General features: G+C 35.9%; 2 protein-coding genes across 4 annotated transcripts in view; both read right to left on the bottom strand.

The window, feature by feature from the left end:
* LOC123671259 (protein GDAP2 homolog) overlaps window positions 1-19,995 on the bottom strand; it is a 93,927-nt gene that overhangs the window by 50,815 nt on the left and 23,117 nt on the right. For both annotated transcript variants that reach the window (XM_045605005.1, XM_045605006.1), the window contains exons 3-5: window positions 18,710-18,852; window positions 15,636-15,768; window positions 2,210-2,319 (exon numbers count right to left, since the gene is read on the bottom strand). In XM_045605005.1, the coding sequence (XP_045460961.1) occupies window positions 2,210-2,319; window positions 15,636-15,768; window positions 18,710-18,852 (386 nt within the window). The remainder of the gene's footprint in view (window positions 1-2,209; window positions 2,320-15,635; window positions 15,769-18,709; window positions 18,853-19,995) is intronic.
* On the bottom strand, window positions 5,152-11,315 carry LOC123671258. 2 transcript variants are annotated; one of them, XM_045605004.1, is made up of 2 exons: window positions 8,162-11,315; window positions 5,152-5,522 (listed from the first exon to the last, which is right to left on the bottom strand). In XM_045605004.1, the coding sequence occupies exons 1-2, from the start codon at window positions 10,640-10,642 to the stop codon at window positions 5,475-5,477; spliced, it is 2,529 nt and encodes an 842-aa protein (XP_045460960.1). In that variant the 5' UTR covers window positions 10,643-11,315; the 3' UTR covers window positions 5,152-5,474. The 2 variants fall into 2 exon arrangements, with proteins under 2 accessions (XP_045460960.1, XP_045460959.1); XM_045605003.1 differs by having other exon boundaries at window positions 5,152-5,491.

Raw genomic sequence — 19,995 nt, 5'->3', positions numbered from 1 at the left:
GCAAACATCTTTTTATGCGGTGGAATGCAGCCAGTGAAACTATACACAACGTCTTGGAGCCCACACAATCTTGTTCAAGACATGTTTTGTTGAGAAAAACAAAATATGAATATTGTTTTCTGAATCAGTTTTTGTGAAAGGACCAATTTCTATAAGCTGAGATACTTTGAAAACGAAAAACTAGCCAATGTTTTGCTTTAAGTGTATCGCAAACCCTTCTTGCGTGATGTGATGTAGCATTGGAAAATTGGAATACTGCGGTTAAACAAAATTAAGACGCTGTTGTCGACCTGGTTCTATCCAGTCATCTTGCCAATTGTCAAAACTCAGCAGTTTCTGATATCGTCTGTAAATAACATCAATCTCCACTGCTGCAATAACCAACCCCTGTGCTCTCGCCGCCACTGGAGACGAGCTGCACTCTGTCTTGGAAGTAGAGTTGGGGCCACAGACTACTAATCCTCTAACATAGACGGTTCTCGTAGGTTACACGACCTTGAAACTGTTTTGTTTTTTGTACTCAGAACATTCTGATGAGGTATCTGATGTTTGTGGTCTATTCAACCTCAGATTCGCTGGTATCTCTCGTTTTCCATCTCTTTGTTAATGCCTGCTCTTCATTTTTTCCTCGGTCTTTCTCTCTTCCTTCCGCCCTGTGGTGTGTATGTTGAAATCTATTTGGGCAATCTGTCATCAGCTATCATCTGCACGTGTTTATACCATATCAATGGTTTGTTTTATTGTATGTTTAGATCTAATTATTTCTCGAATACTTTCATTTTGCACACGATACCTCTTAAATATGCCCGTTGATCTCCTCCAGAAATCGATCTCTGTTGCTAGCAACATATTTTCGGATATTTTCTTCATTTGCCAGGTCTCGCTCCAATATGTAATTATGCTCTTCAGTAGTTTCATCATGGGTAACGCCTTCCTTCCCTGCATTTATAATTCTTTTATAGATGCATCAATTCAATTCAATTCAATTCAATTCTTTATTGATCCCTAAGACACAGAATAATGTATAGGACAAGTCAACATCAGGAAAAAAAAAATAGCATAGTTACAAACTTTGAGATGCAAAATTTGACATTAAGAAACAATATAGAGGATTAAATCAATGAGTCAGAAAGAAACTCCTGAGTGCTGTAAAAGCATTTATCAGCTAATATACATCTGATCTTTTTTTTGAAAGTTTTGATATCTAGCGATTTCAGCTCGTTTGGAAGATGATTGTAAAACTTGATTCCCGCAAAAGTAGGCGAGGTCTCATATTTACTTGTGTTATGTCGTGGTATGCAGACGATGCTACTATGTCTTGTCTGATATTCGTGAAAGTCAGAACATTTCATTAGGTTATTAATGTTACATTTTACATGCAGGAGACAGTTCAAGATGTAAAGAGATGGAAATGTCAGGATTCCAAAATTCTTAAATGTCGGTCTACAGGACTCTTGAGGACGCAGATTGAAAATTAATCTAATTATTTTCTTCTGGGCAATGAAAACTCGGTCGCTACCAGAAGACCCTCCCCATAAAACTATATTATAACAAAGGTGACAGTTTACCATACCGTAGTATATATTTATTAATGCATCCATGGGTAGTGAGTGTTTTAGACGATGAATGGCGTAAAAAGACCGGTTTAAGAGTTCCATCATACGTCAGTTTCATACCAAGGTATTTATAATATAAGCAATGACTGAGAGCTGAAGCTGTATTGTGTCAGCGTGCATATTGCACCAAATAACGAACCTAACTTTTGCCAGACACCCGAAGACATACACTACGTGGTCTGTTTTCCACTGTATCAAATTCTTTATATTTGTGTTGTACTTATTCGTAGAACATATGGTTGCCCGAGATCTCCGATTTCTGAATATCAAAGTGGCCTGCATCGTATAGAGCAGTAGGTAATTGTTTGCTCGATTAAAAGCAGGAATTCAACGACTTGGAATTCTAATCTACAAAACTGGGAAGAAAGAATACACTAACCACTGGACACCGTCAGTATTTTTAAATTTTTTTCGGAATTTGAGCCGTAAAGGGGTTCAAACGATGAAGTTCTTTGGCAAAATCAGATTTTCCAGAAATATGGCAGTCCGAATTTGTTTTCGTCTTTAGATCGAAATGAAAATTTGCTATTCAAATACTTGCTTCGAAACAGGCAAAGTTAATGATGTCAGTAAAAAAAACAAATTTTACTCACGTAATGCAATATGAGCTCCCTCATTGGGTGGATAATTTCTTCTGACTGAATTGATTACACAGAGACCTAATGAATGGAGCCCCAGCTCTTTCGTCTTCTGGAGAACATTCCTGCAAAATAATAAACCTAATTAGAATTTTTTCAAACTTTGGTAAATATCGATTCAAGAGCTATTCATGAAGTTTCAAGAGGAAAACTTGGAAACAGGTCAATTTCTGTGCTTGCTTCTGGAGTTCTAGAGTTGTATTAAACCCCAATGTACAGCATTGGCAAGGATACCTCTAAATAGAGAAGATATCTAATGAGAGGAACAGTGATAATAGTTATTTGTTTTGATAGACAGCAAAGTAGTAGATTGACTACCGCGGCTGATAGTTTATACTGCGTAGCGAGCAACTATGAAAGTCAATCTACTACTTTGATGCATCTTGATAATAATTATAGTTTGACATAGTATGAGATTTCTGCCAGATTCATGGAAAATATCGGTATATTTATATTTAGGACCGTGATAGCGACTTAGAATTACTCACTTCTCTAGAAATAAGGAAGGTGGCCAAAAATATTGATTCAAATTTGTCTCGGATAAAATAAAAAGGAAATTATAAACAATTTATGGATTATTGCAAGGAGAAAAATGCGGAGACTTTTTCGGAGAATGTATTACCTATTTGCTTATATCACTTTATTATCTAAAAAAATGGAGATTTCTACACTTGTGTTTGTATATTCCATGTTGTTGAAAGTATTATTTAATAATTGGTAATAGATGTTCTTTTGTTAAAAAATGTAAAAAGTTTTATTCCCATTTAGAATGATCATTTTGCTCTCAAGTGCTCATTTTTGTTCTTGTCTTCTGTTTTCTTATGGTCAGATTTTAAAATTTTTTGATTAGAATTGATATATTTCTATCCCGACTCTCTCACGGCACAAGCTGAAATCGTGGCAATTATTATTTTTTCCTATTGTTCAAGGTAGATTTTATGATATGTGCACGAAAAACAAAATTTTATAGCCAAAACGAGACCAAGGTCTGTTGAAATTTGTCTGGTTACAACGGAAACATAATAAAAGTGCATTCAATCAGCGCTTGAGGCTTGTAAAATCAAATAAAACACATACATTGTTACGAAGCCTGAATATCTTACAATATATAATTAATAATGTCCAATTTTTTCAAAATATAGTATAATTATCTTTTTATTTTGATTTCTTGATGCATTTCCACTAGCGAAAACAGAAACAATTAATATTTAATTGTAGTTATGTTTCCAAAGTCATATCGTTCAAATAATGACTTTGAATTATTCAGGCTATAATACATTTTGGATCTTACAATATCGATGTTCTTATCGAATGATTCATTTCTGAAAGAGGTATTTTCCTATATTGAAACTCTTGCCTATTACAAAGATCCAAGGCTATTGAGAAGCGTTCGTGCTCCATTTTTGGCCTATATGTTTCCTTTCAATCCCTAGTTCCCTAATGATCAGGAGCTCTGATAAAATACCTTGTTTTTCTTGCCTGATTTTTGAATTTTTCATCAGCACTCCAAATACATGGAAGCTCATTACTTTTCCAGCAGCTTGGCTATCAAAATGTATGTCTACACCTTCTCCAATTGTAGTTCAGGTAATCGAAGTTCAATTTCAGAAAAAAGGACATGAATTTCAGAATTGAAGTGTATAATTTAGAAACGAAAAATTGGATTTCAGAATAGTTGAATTAATTTCAGAAAAACGAAATTGAAATTAAGATTATGAAATCTGAATTCAGTAAAACAAAGTTGTAATTCAGAATAGTGAATTGAATTTCAGAAACAGTTAATTATTTTTCAGAAAAGGAAAATTTAAGAGGGTCTCAATTCAATTTCAGATGATGTAATATGTAATTCAGAACAGTTCCAAATGTGTGATACCAGTACAATATGCATCACAGGTTATGACATACATAGATATGACTATCGGGGCATTGTGGTATTGAAGGAAACAAAAAAACTTATGAGCCTGCGAAAAGGGCATCAAGGTTAACACTTTTTAGTCCTGAGCCTTTTTGTTAGACAAACAAACAACAAACAAACTCTGCTTGTTTATTGTTTTCCTTCAAGTGTTGCTCATCTAACATTTTTTCACCGTATTTATGAGGGTCGAAAGGCCGAAATACCTGTCTACGGTTAACACTTCTCCTGAGGGCATGTCCAATATTCTTTTTCCTTGCCTTATTATTTGATCCTCGATAATCTTTTCACATATCTTTAACAGGACTAGGTTTTCACGCAGGTAGCTATAGCTTCCCACGTGGTGATGTTGGTTGTTGCCCGAAAACCCATTGGGTCTTCCTGCGGAAACCACAATTGGACGGCTGGCTTCTGTTAAGGACTCCGTTTGTTTGTTGTTTTCCTTCAAGTGTTGCTCATCTAACATTTTTTAACCGTACTGATGAGGGCCGAAAGCCCGAAAGACGTGTCTACGGTTAACACTTCTCCTGAGGGCATGTCCAATATTCTTTTTCCTTGCTTGATAATTTGACCCTCGATAACCTTTTCACCTTTAGTAATAATAATAATAATAGATATGGTTTCTCATTTTTTTGAATTCCGAAATACATGTTACCAATTCTGAATTACAGTTTCTTATTTCTGAATTCCAAACTATCAAATCTCAATCTCAATTCCAATTTATATTTTCTGAAATGAAAATATACATATTGCTTTTCTGAGAAATAAATTACCGTTTCTGAATATCAACTTCCTATTCTGATTTACAACTTCCATGTTCTGAAATTCAATTTGCCTTTCTGAATTACAATTGGAAAAGGTGTAGCTTCGTTTCCATGCATATTGCAACGATTTCAGCCTGAAAGACAGTAGAGTATTGAATAATAATTGCAGAAACAAATAGCTAAGACCTTGATGAACACTTTAACTTAAACTTAACAGCTGATGGAACTTAAAGGGTTTATTTCGAAAACAAAGACTACAGACTGAAAGTTTCAAGTAATAACATAATTTAATCGTCAAACGTCAAACAAATCGGTCGGCTACTGTACACCAGCATCACAAGTAATAATGTTGTCAAATTTATCTGGTAAGCTTTCTCTAGATAGACGATAAGATCCCGACGGTGACTTGAAGTAGACGACGGTAGAAGATGGAGGTTTATTATCCAGACAATCCATCTTGAGTGAATTTATTTCTGTGCTTGGAATCCTAAGAAAAAGTGTATCATCAGTCTGTCCATCGATATCTTCTGTGTTTCGTGGGCAGTTATCCTTCTTCATAGACTGAAAGAAGTTTCAAAATCATCAGCATCACCTAAGAGAATACCCAGAAATGAGGAAAAACCAACCTTTCTCGACGCAGTTTGCAATTGGTATGCATCGATGGAAAGTGAATACTTTTACTGAATTCAGATGACAACTGATAGAATTACCGAGATAGCATGAGTGGTTATGCTCAATGTCATATATCGATGTTTTGATACAGCGACTATAATTTATTCTTCAGAATATATATGGAATCATCAATAAAATCATTGCTATTTCCATAATACTTTTCAGTAGTTGAAAAAATCGATACAAGCCAGTGATCATAGACTATCCACGAACAACAAGTAGCTAAATGGACATCAGCATTAATATCAGGTAACCAGGACATGATGTGGTTTTCGAATCAAATTGCATAAATATGCTTATTATAAACCAATAAAATTCTTAGCATAGCTTGCTCAAATTGGCATGCTTTAAGTACTTGTGGGTTACATCTATAATTGAACAGAACTACCCATCAAACAGAAGCTAGCTGAATATTAGTAATTAGGGAAACTCATCACTCAGTAACTGACAGAAATTATACAGCTCTTCTACAATATATGTCAACTTGAAATTTAGAAGGAAAATTGAAGTACACCCACAAGTGAGATGAAAATCTCAGAAGGTTAAAATCATTATTATAATCAATTTGAAACTGAGTGGAATCTTTCAATTTGACAAGAAATTAGGGTCTGTATGAGCGAATAATGCAAAATTAATGATTTGGGAAAATAGCTCATCCAGAAAAGTTCAGAACAGTTCTTTCAAAAGTAGAAAATAAATTCCGAATTGAAAAATTGTACAGGGTGTTTCCTAAACATGCGGCAAAAATTCAGGGGGTTGTTCCTTGGACTATTCTAAGAATATTTTGTCCTTTGATGATTTTTGAAAAACCTCTTTGTTTCGAAGATACAGGGCGAACAAGATTTTTCATATTTTTAAAATTAATAATAGTTTAAATAAAAATGCGTACCGCACTGTGTTTACTAAGTAGGTACAATTTATTTTTAAATTTGTTTAACAACATTCCAATTACTAAAAACGGCCAGTTTTTTGACTAAAAATTGCTAATACATCACAAAACGAATTCAAATGAAAACCGTGTTTAATCTGTATTCCTTCACCATCTGCACTTATCAATTTTTAGTCAAAAAACTGGCCGTTTTTAGTAATTGGAATGTTGTTAAACAAATTTAAAAATAAATTGTACCTACTTAGTAAACACAGTGCGGTACGCATTTTTATTTAAACTATTATTAATTTTAAAAATATGAAAAATGTTGTTCGCCCTGTATCTTCGAAACAAAGAGGTTTTTCAAAAATCATCCAAGGACAAAACATGCTTAAAATAGTCCAAGGAACAACCCCCTGAATTTTTGCCGCATGTTTAGGAAACACCCTGTATATGAACTGGATTTCACGTTTGCTTCTTTGGAGCCACTTTCGATCCAGTCTGAATATTCATACCAAATTTCATTAAAAGCGGCCAGTTTAACGTGAAATATGGATATCCCAGAAAGGACCAGGCTGCAGCCCAAGGGAAAAATTGTCGCTGATTAATTTTTCTGAATATGACATCCTGCACATGAAAGTCTGTGGTTCCAACTCAATCCCATGACTAGTTTTCGAGGGTGTCTAAGTTGGAAAATTTCTTTGAAGTAACATTTCTCGTAGAAAAACATCTTGAATGGAACAATTTTGATGTTAAAAATATTGCTTTCCAATTAGGTGATAATTTTAGACTGGTTTCTAATGAAAATTATTGTAAGATACGGGGTGTGTCAAAAACCATTCAAAATGAAATTTGTTCAGTTAATAATTCACCCTGTAATTGAAAAAGTCGCCCGTGAAAATTTCTAGTTTTTTGTCATTACTCTTAGTTCGAGTACACAATTGAAATGTCAATTATATAAATTATGAACTGAACGAATTTCAGTTTGAATTATTTCGGACTCAGCCTGTTTCTAACAATAATTTTTATTGAAAACCAGTCTAATTCGTTACCTTATGGGTAAACAATATTTGTCCCGCAAAAGTATTACATTCAAGATGTTTTTCTACCAAAAATGTTACTTTAAAGAAATGCCATTTTCTAATTTCGACACCTTGTGTCTAGAAAACTAGTCATTGGAATCAAATTCAAATTCAGAAAAATTAACCTGTGACATCTGCCATTAGGCTGCTGCCTGATGCTTTCACATGATACCCTCACCAATAAAAATTACATCACAAAAGAGAATTATTGAAGTAAGGGCCTTAACAAGGGTTTGAGGACATACAGACCGGTCCAGGAACAGACAGACAGACAGAAACGAAATCAAAGTTGTTCAGAACGATAATAATATTAATAACAAAAGCCTTCATTCAATAACACCATGAACAAAAACTAAAACTAGATCCAGCTAGATCGAATGAGAGTGCTCTGTTCCATCTTACCCCTGATTCATCAATGAAAAAAAAAATCACGGGAATTCAAGCTCAACTAAAGAAAATAACACAACCAACCGCAAAGTATGTGAGAATCAGATACTCTAGAACTATAAGAATCGGAAAAGAAACCAATGTCAGGAACATCTTTCTGGCTACCTGATAGTTTTATAAATTTAAGAAAATAATAGATACGCGGTTACAAATGATACCAACCTCTAGGGAGGAAGAATTATGTCCGACCCTCTCATCGATCATCCTTTTGAAGGTATCGTCGTTTTCCAGCTCGGCCAAATCTTTCAGGATATCGTTGAAAGAGCTACGAGCAGAAGAAACACACCTTGGACCATTAAGACATTTCATCAGTTTCTCCAAGGCAAGCCTACTCTCTTCCAGGAGGTCCGAGGCAGACTCTGTCATACTAGAGGTGTCAGAAACTCCTCTAGATGCACCTACGTAATGTTTTCTGGAGGTCCTAGTGACAAGACGTTTCTTTGGAGTGTAGGTTGAATCATCACTCAGCAATTCCATGTTTGAGTCGACAGAATCACTAACGTTAGAACCGGAAGAAACGTTGTTAGCACGTTTGTTTAACAGTTTTCTTTTTTTCGAGTTTACAGAACTACAATTGCTTGGGCAGCTTTTTCTTCGGGACAGACTCGGAACGCTTTTCCACCTGCAATCCGAAAGCATCAACTGCTTGCCTTTTCTGCACAGTTCTGCCTTGCCCGAATCAGTGTCTGGTTCAATTCTTGACGTTCTTGTTTCGTAATTGTTTTTCCATTTTACATTTCTTCCAGCCGAATGTACGTCTCTAGTGGTAGACTGATCTATGTATGTATCAGATATAGAAGGGGTTTTCTTCGATTTGTGACGTAGAGGCACACAATTGCCACCATTCAAAATGAAATCAGATTCATTAATCCCGCATAATTGGTCGATAAAGCTTTCACGGCAAGATTCAACAACTGCCTCATCTTTGATTTCTTTGCTTACATCTCCTACTGATGATAGTTGGCTTATTTGAAGGGTATCTGTCTTCTCCTCGGTCGACAGTTTTTCGGATATTTTGGCAAGGGTTGAGGTTTGTGTTCTCTCTGCGTAGCTTGAGTCTTCGTCTTTCTCTTGATGGGAGGATCTTTTCTCAGCAATAACTCTAGACGTTTCATCTTCTTCTGTTTTATTACAGTTTTCTTCGTTGTTTGGTGTGGTTGGTGGAGGTTGTCTGCTTTTTGAGTTGTCACGAAAAAGATTATCCTCAGATAAATGACTTTTGCATGTTTCGTAGACCGAAGAATTGTTCTGCGAGTCTTCTAACACCGTGAAGAAACTTCTCCTTAGGGATTTGTGGAATTCTTTCACATCGTTTTTACTACAACATCCCATTACATATTCTTGGAGATTAATGTTTTGGTCGAGATCATCTCGGATTTTCTTGAATATACGAGTATATTCTTCTTCTGAGTATCTTTTGGGCTTCTTTTCTTCTTGAGCGTTTGGAGATACAACAGACTCCGGGTGATAAGGTTTACTTTCATCGTATGGTCGAGAAGATACAGAAGAATTATCTGACTCATTCACTGGGGATTTTTGGGACTCAAAATCTTCTCGTTGATCATTAGTTTTCCTATCCAGTTTGGATTCTTTTCTTATTCTTACTCCGATAAATTTCTTTTTGATTTCTTCAGTTTTACGTTTTGCCAAGTCTCGGTTGAAGTCCGGTGTTTCAACTTCAGGATTCTCCTCTAGAATAACGTTAGTTTCACAATATAAATTCCTATTTTTTATATAAGATGAGTTACGTTTCAAGAGAGAGTTCGATGATGTCGGAGTTCTACTTTTCCTCTTCAGACGCGATAGAGATTTTTCTGGTATTTTTGAGATGAAATATTTAGCTCTCTCATTTTCTTCTAGCATCAATCGATTCTTCTTAGCTTTAGTGGATTTTTTCGTGAAATAATTCTTTATTTGTTTTTCTCCATCTGCTGGAGTGTTGGGAGTACTCGACGAAGGCAAACTACCGAATAGCTGTGGGTTGATGTCATTTACAAGCCTTCTGTCACAATTAACCGAGAATGTATCTGGTAATCCTTCTATAAGTATTGTTGAATTGATTCGTTTCTTCTTACCTTTTTTCTGGGTTTTAGGTATCACTCGACGTTTTGGTGCATCAGGGAATTTAGAATCGATGTCATAGAGTTTTTTTGAACTTTCCAAGGCCTTGGTTTCAGAATGACCACCCTTCATAAACCTTGGATTCCTGCTGATAACATATTCTGCGAATCTGGTGTTATTCGACACTCCTGAAGGAGCTGATTGTGGTCTTGCGGTTTCTTCTGATGCTTTGTCCGGTTTTGGTTTGATTGTTCTTGCCTGATGCCTTCTCAGTTTCAAATGCGGTGCACTTTCTATTGCGATACAGCGGGATATTTCTCTAGTAGGTAGTTGACTCAATTTTCGGTTTTTCTCATTCCTTCTAGGGGAATATCTAGCGAGATCTATCATTTTAGGTTTCGAATATCTCGAAAAAATTTGTTTTGTTGTTGGACTGAACGAACTCACAATTGGAGTAAATAAGTCTGAAGATGGTTTGAATTTCTTGAATTTTTTAGATAGGCGGACTTTACTTTTAACTAGGCCAATTTTTTGATTGATGCTGCGAAACATCTTACTTGAATGTAGATCGACTCTCCTCATTTCGTCGATTGTTTCCTTTTGGTTGTTCTTTCGTTTCTTGATTTGTGAGATAGTGAGTACTACTTTCTATACCTAAGCAGATATCTGAATGAACAGCGATGAATTCAGTCATTATATGTTCCACTTGTACTCAGAATTTGGGTTCATTTTGGTTTGGAGTTAATTTCAACGGAGAATTTTTCAGATTATGACAGATGTCATAGTTCACAGAAGAGACAACTTTACAACATGATTCATTATTATCTCAATATTCTCTAGAATAGTTCCTTATTTATGGGAGATCCAAATCATGGTTATTTGTAACAACTTTTGAACCGACTAATGAATTTGCAAATTCAAATAAAGGTATTGTGAAAACGAAATTGTATTGGACAGTAGTATCATTATCCTAAACGCATTTTTGATTACAATTTTTATGTTTTTTCCTTTTCAAGCACTAGTTTCCCGAACAGATGGCTCTATCATTTGCCACGATTTCTGTAATTTTCGAATTTTGAGCCGGAAATGATCTCATAATCTGTCAAGAGATTCCTTAAATACCTATGGTTGTTCAAATTGCTGTTTTCATGATATTATGGAAACCTCCAAATGAAAAAATGCATCCTTGCAAAATTTATTAATCTTTTAATTTTTTTAAATTGCAAATGATACCTAATGTAAATTTGTCTATCCACATTTCTTCATCCTTAACACGTCACTCAGTATGTCCCAGTTCTGGCGCAAAGATTGAACAACCAGTGCTATACCACCTTTTTTCTTGTTAGTACCAAACTTCAAAAGATGTGTGTCAATATTCGGAACATATAATCTGAACCTAGATATTGAAGGTTGAGTGACGCTACATTTGGTGTTGTTTGCAAAATGGATAAAAACGAGTTTCGTTTATTGATAACGCTCTTGTAAGCAATAGATGAAAATCATGGTCAACCAAGCTTATTGCCTAGATCTAGCCCCCAGTATTTGCTGGCTTTTTTCAGACCTCAAAAGAATGCTCGAGGGATAGAAATTTGTCTCTAGTGGAGGCAATGACGAATGTTTCTACAGAAAAGGTATTGAAAAGTAAGAGGAGCATTGAAGTCACTCTTGAAAGTGACTATGTTGAAGAATAACGTCGAATTTTTGAGAAAAGATTGCCAAATGAGTAAAGTTTGTTCAGAATAGGCCAATGACCACGTGAATTGAAACCATCAATGGAGGGCTGTATTGTTCACAGAACAGGCGAACACGCTCACCATCCAAAAACCGTCCATGTTTTTGGATAGTAAGCGTGTTCGAAAATGAACTGTTGTCCAGAAATCGCAGATCGGTTCAGGAAGTTCATCGTTCAGGGATGCTACAATTACACAATTACTGTTAGGGAAGTATTTGTTTCAATGGACATACAGAATTGTTGGTGCTTGATGATATACGCAAATTTACAAAGAGCAAGTTATTGACAATATTATTCCATTGTTTCATGCTGCTATCAAGCCAAATTTCTTGTTTTTGGACGATAATGCGCCACCTCATCGTGAGAAAATTGTCATTGAAGCTCTGGAAATCCATGGTATTCCGCATTTGGCTTCAACCCTTCGGTCGCCAGACCTCAATCCCATTGAACACGCTTGAGATCGACTGCAAAGAGCTTTAGATTCTCACCAACCACCCCCGCATATGCTTCAAGAACTCAGACGGCTTTTACTGCAATTCTGGAGAGAAATTAAGCAAGACTACTTCAACAATCTGATCGAAAGAATTCAAAGGCGATGTCAAGCTGTGGTTGATGTTCGAGAAGGCCATACTCTTAACTGAACTTTATTTTTCAATTTTTTGAGTGTACTATGAATACTAAAAATAAATTTTTAACTGAAACTGTGAAACTCAAAAGAGAATGGAACAAAAAATTGATTCAAATAAGTGACTTAACATTTGTATCTATCATATTTGAAATGTTTGTAAAAAAAAATGGAAACTTTCGAAACAGTCTCAAATTCTTTGAATTTCCTTAACTTTTGTGGAGCATTATATGTTTATTTTTCACGAAAATTCTGAATACATCGGAAATAAAAACGACAATAAATATAGGACTGAAGTGAAAACTATAGTCTCTATTAGATTTATTGTGATAAGGTCGACATTGCCTCAATTTCTCAAAAGTCTTGATGAGCTCTCATTTCCATTACTGCCATATTGAGATATTTAATGCTTCTCTCTTTTTTGCTCTCCGATATTTCAATTTGATTGGCAAGGTTCCTGTAATAACCTGGTGGCATGTTAATTTGGGTTTGAAGAATTGGCGATTTCTTTATGGCTTTGCTGATAGAAATGGCGTTCCCCCAATTCTTCGGATCACACAATGTCATACCTTCACCACTAAATATTGGGTCTTCTAGACTACAACGTCTATGGGTCTTCTTCACGACTTCAGTACTCTTAGAACGTAATTTCTTGGATTTCTTCTTCGCAATGTTCTTCGCAGTGCTTTGAGCAGTCTTTGTGGGATTTGCCGAAGTACTTTTTATGAAAGTTGGATTTTGCTCAGTGTTCGTACATTTCGCAGACGATTTCGAGGTTGTTGTATTTTCGCCTCTTTTTGGTTTGCTTTTAGATTTCGCTTTTCCCTCTTTAGAACGTTTTCTTCTATGCTCTTTACCGTCAGTCGAAATCGAATGATCTTCTTTCTTCTCTTTTTCTCTACCTTCTAACAAGATTGAACGAGTTTCTTTCTTGTCAGTCATTTGATTGATTTTAGATTTATTTCGTTTCATAACATGTGATTCGTAGTTCTGAGCAATTCCATAATTTTAACCTGATTCTATCAACTTCCGAAAAACAATTATTGAATTTAGGGAAATGAATAAACGATTGACTTTTTGAGGGAACGTGAAATGTCAATAACGTCAAATTGAAGAGACGATTCATTATACTGTTCTGTGTTGATGAATTCATTGAATTATGGGCTTAACTAATGATAAGGAGAATAATTGTAGCTGATATTTTAGGTTCTGATATATTGAGTGCATAATGCTTGAGGATGAGGAGGGATTCATACATTATATAAAATATGTTTGAACTCTGATAAAATTTAGCATACAACAATTAACCTTATGAATTTCGGAAAATGTTAAAAGCTGATCCTTTTCATATTCTATTTTATTTAAAGAACTTCAGTAGAATTGCGGGACAATTCGATTAGTTAGAATCAGTTCAGAAATATGTCCAAGTTTAGAAATAACGATCTTGAACGGTTTGAGGAACAAATTTTCGAGAAAAATTCAACGATATCATTCTTTTGAGATCTGCAAAAAGCCAGTAAACACTGGGTGCCAGATCTGGAGAATGAGCTGGGTGGGTTGTCAAGTAGTTTGATGCGCAATTCCTTCATCGATCTTTCGACAGGTAACAAATAAAAACGTTTGGCCTTCATCGAGCAAATCTTTGATTATTATTTTCATAGGGAGACTTGAAAAATATAGTTTACTTTGAAGAAATTACCGAGAAGAAACACCTGATTCACTGAAATTCAGCATCATGTGATGAGGTACTTGTAGTGACTCTCTCTGTTCACAGATGACGCTTTGGCTGTACGCGCCACACTACTTCGGCTCCGGCGGTTGTCGCGTTGCAACAGAGTCACTTCTCCACGATGGTGTGAGAAGGTGTGTCTAACCGATGAGTCCACCAGCGATCTCGGGACCAAACACAAAAAAAAACGAGAACAACTCGCCAAATACTAAATCAAGCAGAGATGACGAAGAGAGCTGTAGCGCATTATATAACATGATCCAAAGAGATGGTGAAAAAGTAACATATAAATCTCTCTCTAATTTATTCATTTATATTTGTGAACCGTTCATTTTACGTTTTTTAGATAACTTTTTGAGCGCTCTTCCTTCGAGCCGATGGCTCTTTTAAAACTTTCAAACGGAAGAACCTGGAAACTGGAAAAGTATAGGGCATAGAGATTCATGAAGTCAAATAGCTTGATATCTTAACCAACTATTTGACTTGAAAATCAAGCTCAAGACAAATAACTTGAGCCTTGACTTGATTTGAGATATTTACCGCTTGACTTGATATCAAGCTACTTGATATTACTTGAGCTTGATAGGCACGAATCGCATGGCATATATTTCTGCAAGCTCGTGGGCGCTCAGACAAAATAATCATCTTCAAAAGATAAGTACACTCAGCTTTACATCATTCTCCTAAGTTTATTTAATTAATCTCCTGTAAATCGAGCAAATGAAATTGCTTGGCGTTATGAAATAGACAAATTCCTGACTGAACCACGTGCTGACAATATTGAAGATAGTTTAGAATGGTGGATGAGCACCAAAACTTGGCTAAAATGGACAAACATTCTTTTCAAAGCACGCATCTTCAGCTTCTGTTTAAAGACAATTTTGCAGAGCTACCCTGACCGTTACAAAAACCTGCATTAGATTAGGTAAAAAATCTACAAGATGCCTCATGTGACTTGACTTAGATCCAGTTCTTAGAGGTTTCCCAATAATGAGAACCTATATTTTTTATATTTTGTTATGTTTTATTTGTGTTTTCATTTCAAAATAGTTAATATTTTTGGTACTTGTGTACAATATTTGCATTTGAATATATAATGGTAATTTCAAGCATGCATCACATACCTAGAGCCACAAAATAATTTTTGTTTTTTATGTTAATACACAACTCTGTTCATTCTTCGAATCCTTTAGAAAAGAATTACTATATGGACAAATCGATTAGAAAATTATCCTTCCGACATACTGAATCGATTTCCCATCTTCATTCACCACGCTGGCTGAAATAATAATCATCATTTCTTCCCGAAAATGAACCAATTACTGACCGATCCGAAGAATTCACCTCAATCTTCGAATTTTCCATGAATAAATTGCTCCCATCATGCTAAACCTGTCATGTATTCACTTCTTTACCTAATGACACACATGGACTCGACAGTCTGTGCGGACAAACTCTCGTTAACCCGGCAACAAAACAGCCAACCTACCTGTAACAGCAATGTAACGTGTTTTCGGACGCTGATTGATATTTAATGTTGTACTTGGGTCCCACCGTATGAATTATGTACCTCGCTGGCAGTGCGTGTCCTCGTGTTACTATTGCTTCCCCTGTCCTACATTCTGGAAAAAAAATGGCCATTTTCAAACACGTTAAAACTGGTATTTGGATAGGTTCTCGGGTTTGGGGAAGGTTAAGGGGAATAGCATTGAGGTACTCCATTCTCTATTGTATAACAAGAGTAAAAACTCGTTTAGTTATGACCCATTATATTATAACACTGAGCCTCTGTACTGTAGAACAAATATGTAAACCCACTGGTATTTATGAATGCATACATCGTTAAAAGTCTTGGTCTCCCAAGGTTTCTCAAGAAATAAATAACCTATGTTCTGGAAATGAAATGAATCTCTATTTCAATCACTCAATCGCAAAATATTCTATAGAAAATCTTTCTTTGTTACTCTTTGCTTTATGCAGGATGACACAAAATTGGAAAGATGAGAAAAAATCCAAAGTTCGATCGATTTTTGATTTTTTATTGATTATAGTTATTCCACAACTGAATCCAAATTCAATAATCCGTATTACCACCTCTTCTTTCAATCAACTGTCCAATATGCCTAGGCATCACACAAATCAATTCGTTAATGAAATTTACAGGCATATCGTTCCATTATTTCTGAAGGGCTAAAATCAATTCCTGAAAAGATGAAGGTGGGTTTTGGCAATTGCATATTGCTCCCCCTAAGTAATCCCATATGTGCTCAATTGGATTCATGTCTGGTGACTTTTGATGGCCAGTTCATTCTCTGGATGTTATCCTCTTGAAGAATGCTTTGAACCTTTCTCGTACAGTGTGGTGGTGCGTTATCATCCTGATAAATGAATTTATCCCCAAGTTTGTTGAGCAGAGAAACAATGATTGGTTCAATGATGTCTTCAACGTAGATGGGACCAGTCATTGTTCGTTCAAAGATAATAATATGAGGGGTATGGCGACCGAATATTATACCCTCCCAGCACATTATTGATCCGCCTTGAAATATCACAACTTCCTGGCCGAAATTGAGTCGCTTTGTTCTGCCTAGACCTCTCCAAACCCTTTCTCATCCACTATCACTCTGTAAACCAAATCGTGACTCGTCCGAAAGAAGTACGTTGCGCCATTGTGGTAAAAGCCAGTCTTGGTGGTGTTCTGCCCATTGCCGACGGGTAGCTCTATGTCCAGGTGATAACCGAGATACTCTGGAAGGTCTTCTTGCCTCTTAATTTGAGGAAAGCAACCGTCTCCTTATGGTACTGGTTGAAACTACCCGTCTATAGGTCCTCAAACATACCGTTCGATTCCTCCGAGTTAAATATATAATGGTCTTCAGGTCTGTCCTTGCAGATGTTACTCTGGTTTGACCAGGCACGGGTATCCGGCAACTCTGCTGGTTTCCAGGAAGAGGGCTTCTATGCGCCTTACTGAAGTCCAAGGAATGTTCAAACGTGGCGCAATCTGGTGGTTCAACAAAGCTTCTTGATGTAGGGCTACTATTTCTGCCAGGTCAAACTGAGAGATTGGATGTCCTGGAATTTTCCACAGAATATTCTCAATATTACAACTCTCGTTATTCGCTGAAAACTGATTAACTTCAAATACATTTATGTTCTTCCGAGCAATAAACATTTTTTGCTGGTTTATTGTTTTCATTCAAGTGATTAGATAGTGAAGATTTCACACACAAAAAATTGTCATGTCACATTCAAAAGTTGGAAGTTGATAGGGGAGCCAAGACTTTTGACGATATGTGTATTCTGGCGGAATCTTCGTTGATTGGATTATTTTTGTTTTCAATCCTCTTTCGAAGATAGTAGTATTCTGACACAAACTAAATTTTTCCTGGTAGAGGGTTTAGGTAAGGAAAGCATAAAATTGTTTTTTTTATTGAATGTAAGTAATTCCTTGTTGAAAAAATCCAATATAGTAATGAAATTATACTCAATCAATATTTTCAGAGACACCAAGGTAGTGCTTCTATATAAAACAGCTGTGTTAGCAGCAAATTTCATTATACTTGTATACTCGCAAAATAACAGGGGCCTCAGCACAGTACCCTGTGAACACCCAACAGTAGACAATATTGTCAATTTCCACAATCTGTCTTGTTTCCTTCAGATAAATAGTTAGCAAATCAGATTCTCTCCAAAGATTCCAGAAGCTTGCAGTGATCAACGGTATCAAAGGCTTTTTAAAATGTATAAATATACAAGTAGTAGCCCTTCTCTACTTCCTGATAAATATTGCTCATCAGTAATTACATTTCATTCTCAGTAGAAATTCCCTTCCTGACTGCGAAGGGGTTTTCAGACAAAAACTTAAAATTTCCTAGAAACTGACTGATTGATTCTAAGCCTCAACATATTGATGAAATCAATGAAGCGGTTTAATTTTTTGGTAAAATTTTTTTTCGGATTTAAAAATTGGTTTCACAATATTTCACATACTTAGATCTACCTATTTGCTAGCTGGAAGATCCACAGAATCATTAGATCAAGAGCAGTAAGATTCACTAGGTCGATAACAGGTAGATCCACAGAGTCAGTAGATCAATAGCAGGTAGATCCACTGAGTCGGTAGATCAATAGCAGGTAGATCCATTGAGTCGGTAGATCAAACAGCTAGTAGATCCACGGAGTCATTAGATCAACTGCTAGTACATTCTGCATGCTACAACATTCTAGTGGAAATGGATATGATATTGACCTTAATAAGGAATCGAGACACAAGATATGTTCCAAAAACTAATTTTGGAAACTCAGATCATGTAATAACGCATATTTAGAGGAGTGGAGGGGCACATGAGATATACCCCTGCAATTCATGGTAGAATAGTTATTTATCTATCCACTTTAACTAAATGAGAAATATAGCTCATTCATTTAAGCAAAATTTCAATGAATAAGTACAAACAATATTTTCCTACTGCTTATTACAGATGCATGGTTTACAAATGGGTAAAGAACGCATCTGTCTGCACCTTAATATTCATTAATGAATACGTATTTCGGACTCACCTCGAATATCTACATTGATTTCTTCCTTAAGATCGGATCCAGCTCTTTGATATATCCTGTCACTTATAGGGTTGCTTTCTGTCATTGATTCATTTGTCGAATTTACGATAGCATCCACTTGTAACGCAGATATGTCGCCATTCCTGAAGAAGAAAACAATGAGTAATTTTTATAGAAGATTGAATATGACGATTTTAAATATTCATAGGATCTCAACAAATAAGGTGGAGATGAAAATGTCAATGAAAAACTCGTTAGTACGTGTATTCAGCGATATAAGAAGTATTGCACCCAGAAGAAAGTTTGTTCCAACTTTGTTTTGTCAACAGAATCTAAATAAAGTGAGGAAAACAGCGTCAATATTATATAGGGTGTTTCATCATAAACTGGAGTCTGGACAAACATATCAGTTCCTTGTTTTCGAAACATGAGCGAGATGCAGGGTGTTCTTCATCATTTCTTTTTGATGGTTGGTGTCTATGAGGGAATCTCCTGTTGTGATCCCGACAAGACCAAGGTTCCATTTCACTGCGACCTAATGGTCCATTATGCCCCCCACCAGAGCTATTCTTTTCATAATGTGATCTACAGCTCGCCTTCCAGTTTCAGAGTTCTGATGACTCCAGTATGTGGGATGGCTTCAAGGAGGCTAATTCCTCACTACTTCAAGTTTCTTCTTCAAAGCAGATTTGGCGTTGGCTAGTGATGGCGAGGCATTTCGTTACCAGGTGATCCGGAGTTTCTTCCTCCACCCCACAGAATCTGCACTCATCATTTTCTGCTAGCCCCTTCTTATGAGGTGTTTCCTAAGGCAATAATGCCCTGTGAGAAATCCAGACATGAGGTGTAGTATATTCTTGCTAAGATACAGATACATCTTGAATCTCGCAGTGTTAATGATTCAAATGAACTTCTTAGAATAATCCAAACCAGGAAGATTCCACCGAAGTGTATCTCTTTGGGTTTTTTCATTTTCCTGAAACTCTTTCTTGTAGGTACATTCGTTTACGTCACAAAAAGGTTCTGGACCGATGAAAAGAGTTTGTACTCCTTTTCTGGCAAGTGTGTTGGCCTCTTAATTCCCTTTAATTCTCGAGTGGCCAGAAACGTAGACTGAATAGGCTATGTTCTTCTTGCCTATTGGATCCCGACAATTTTTTGATACGTTGCCATTACAAAAAAAATCTTACATCAAAATAATATCTGCATATTATTCGTAAGAAAATTGAACTGAACGTTCAACAAAAAAATTGAACCAACAAATACAAGTTGATAAACAAATTACA

The sequence above is a fragment of the Harmonia axyridis genome, chromosome 1 (assembly GCF_914767665.1).
Source record: "Harmonia axyridis chromosome 1, icHarAxyr1.1, whole genome shotgun sequence".
NCBI lineage: Eukaryota > Metazoa > Arthropoda > Insecta > Coleoptera > Coccinellidae > Harmonia > Harmonia axyridis.
Note: the sequence above shows the minus strand (reverse complement) of the source record. Positions and strands in the feature narration are given on the sequence as shown.

What these genes read in the sequence shown, in the direction of transcription:
- LOC123671258 (XM_045605003.1), bottom strand. Translation starts at nt 10,642, where the DNA reads ATGAGGAGAGTCGATCTACATTCAAGTAAGATGTTTCGCAGCATCAAT. An exon ending in ATAATTCTTCCTCCCTAGAG is followed by an intron (nt 5,492 to 8,161) that starts GTTGGTATCATT and finishes AACTTCTTTCAG; the next exon opens with TCTATGAAGAAGGATAACTG.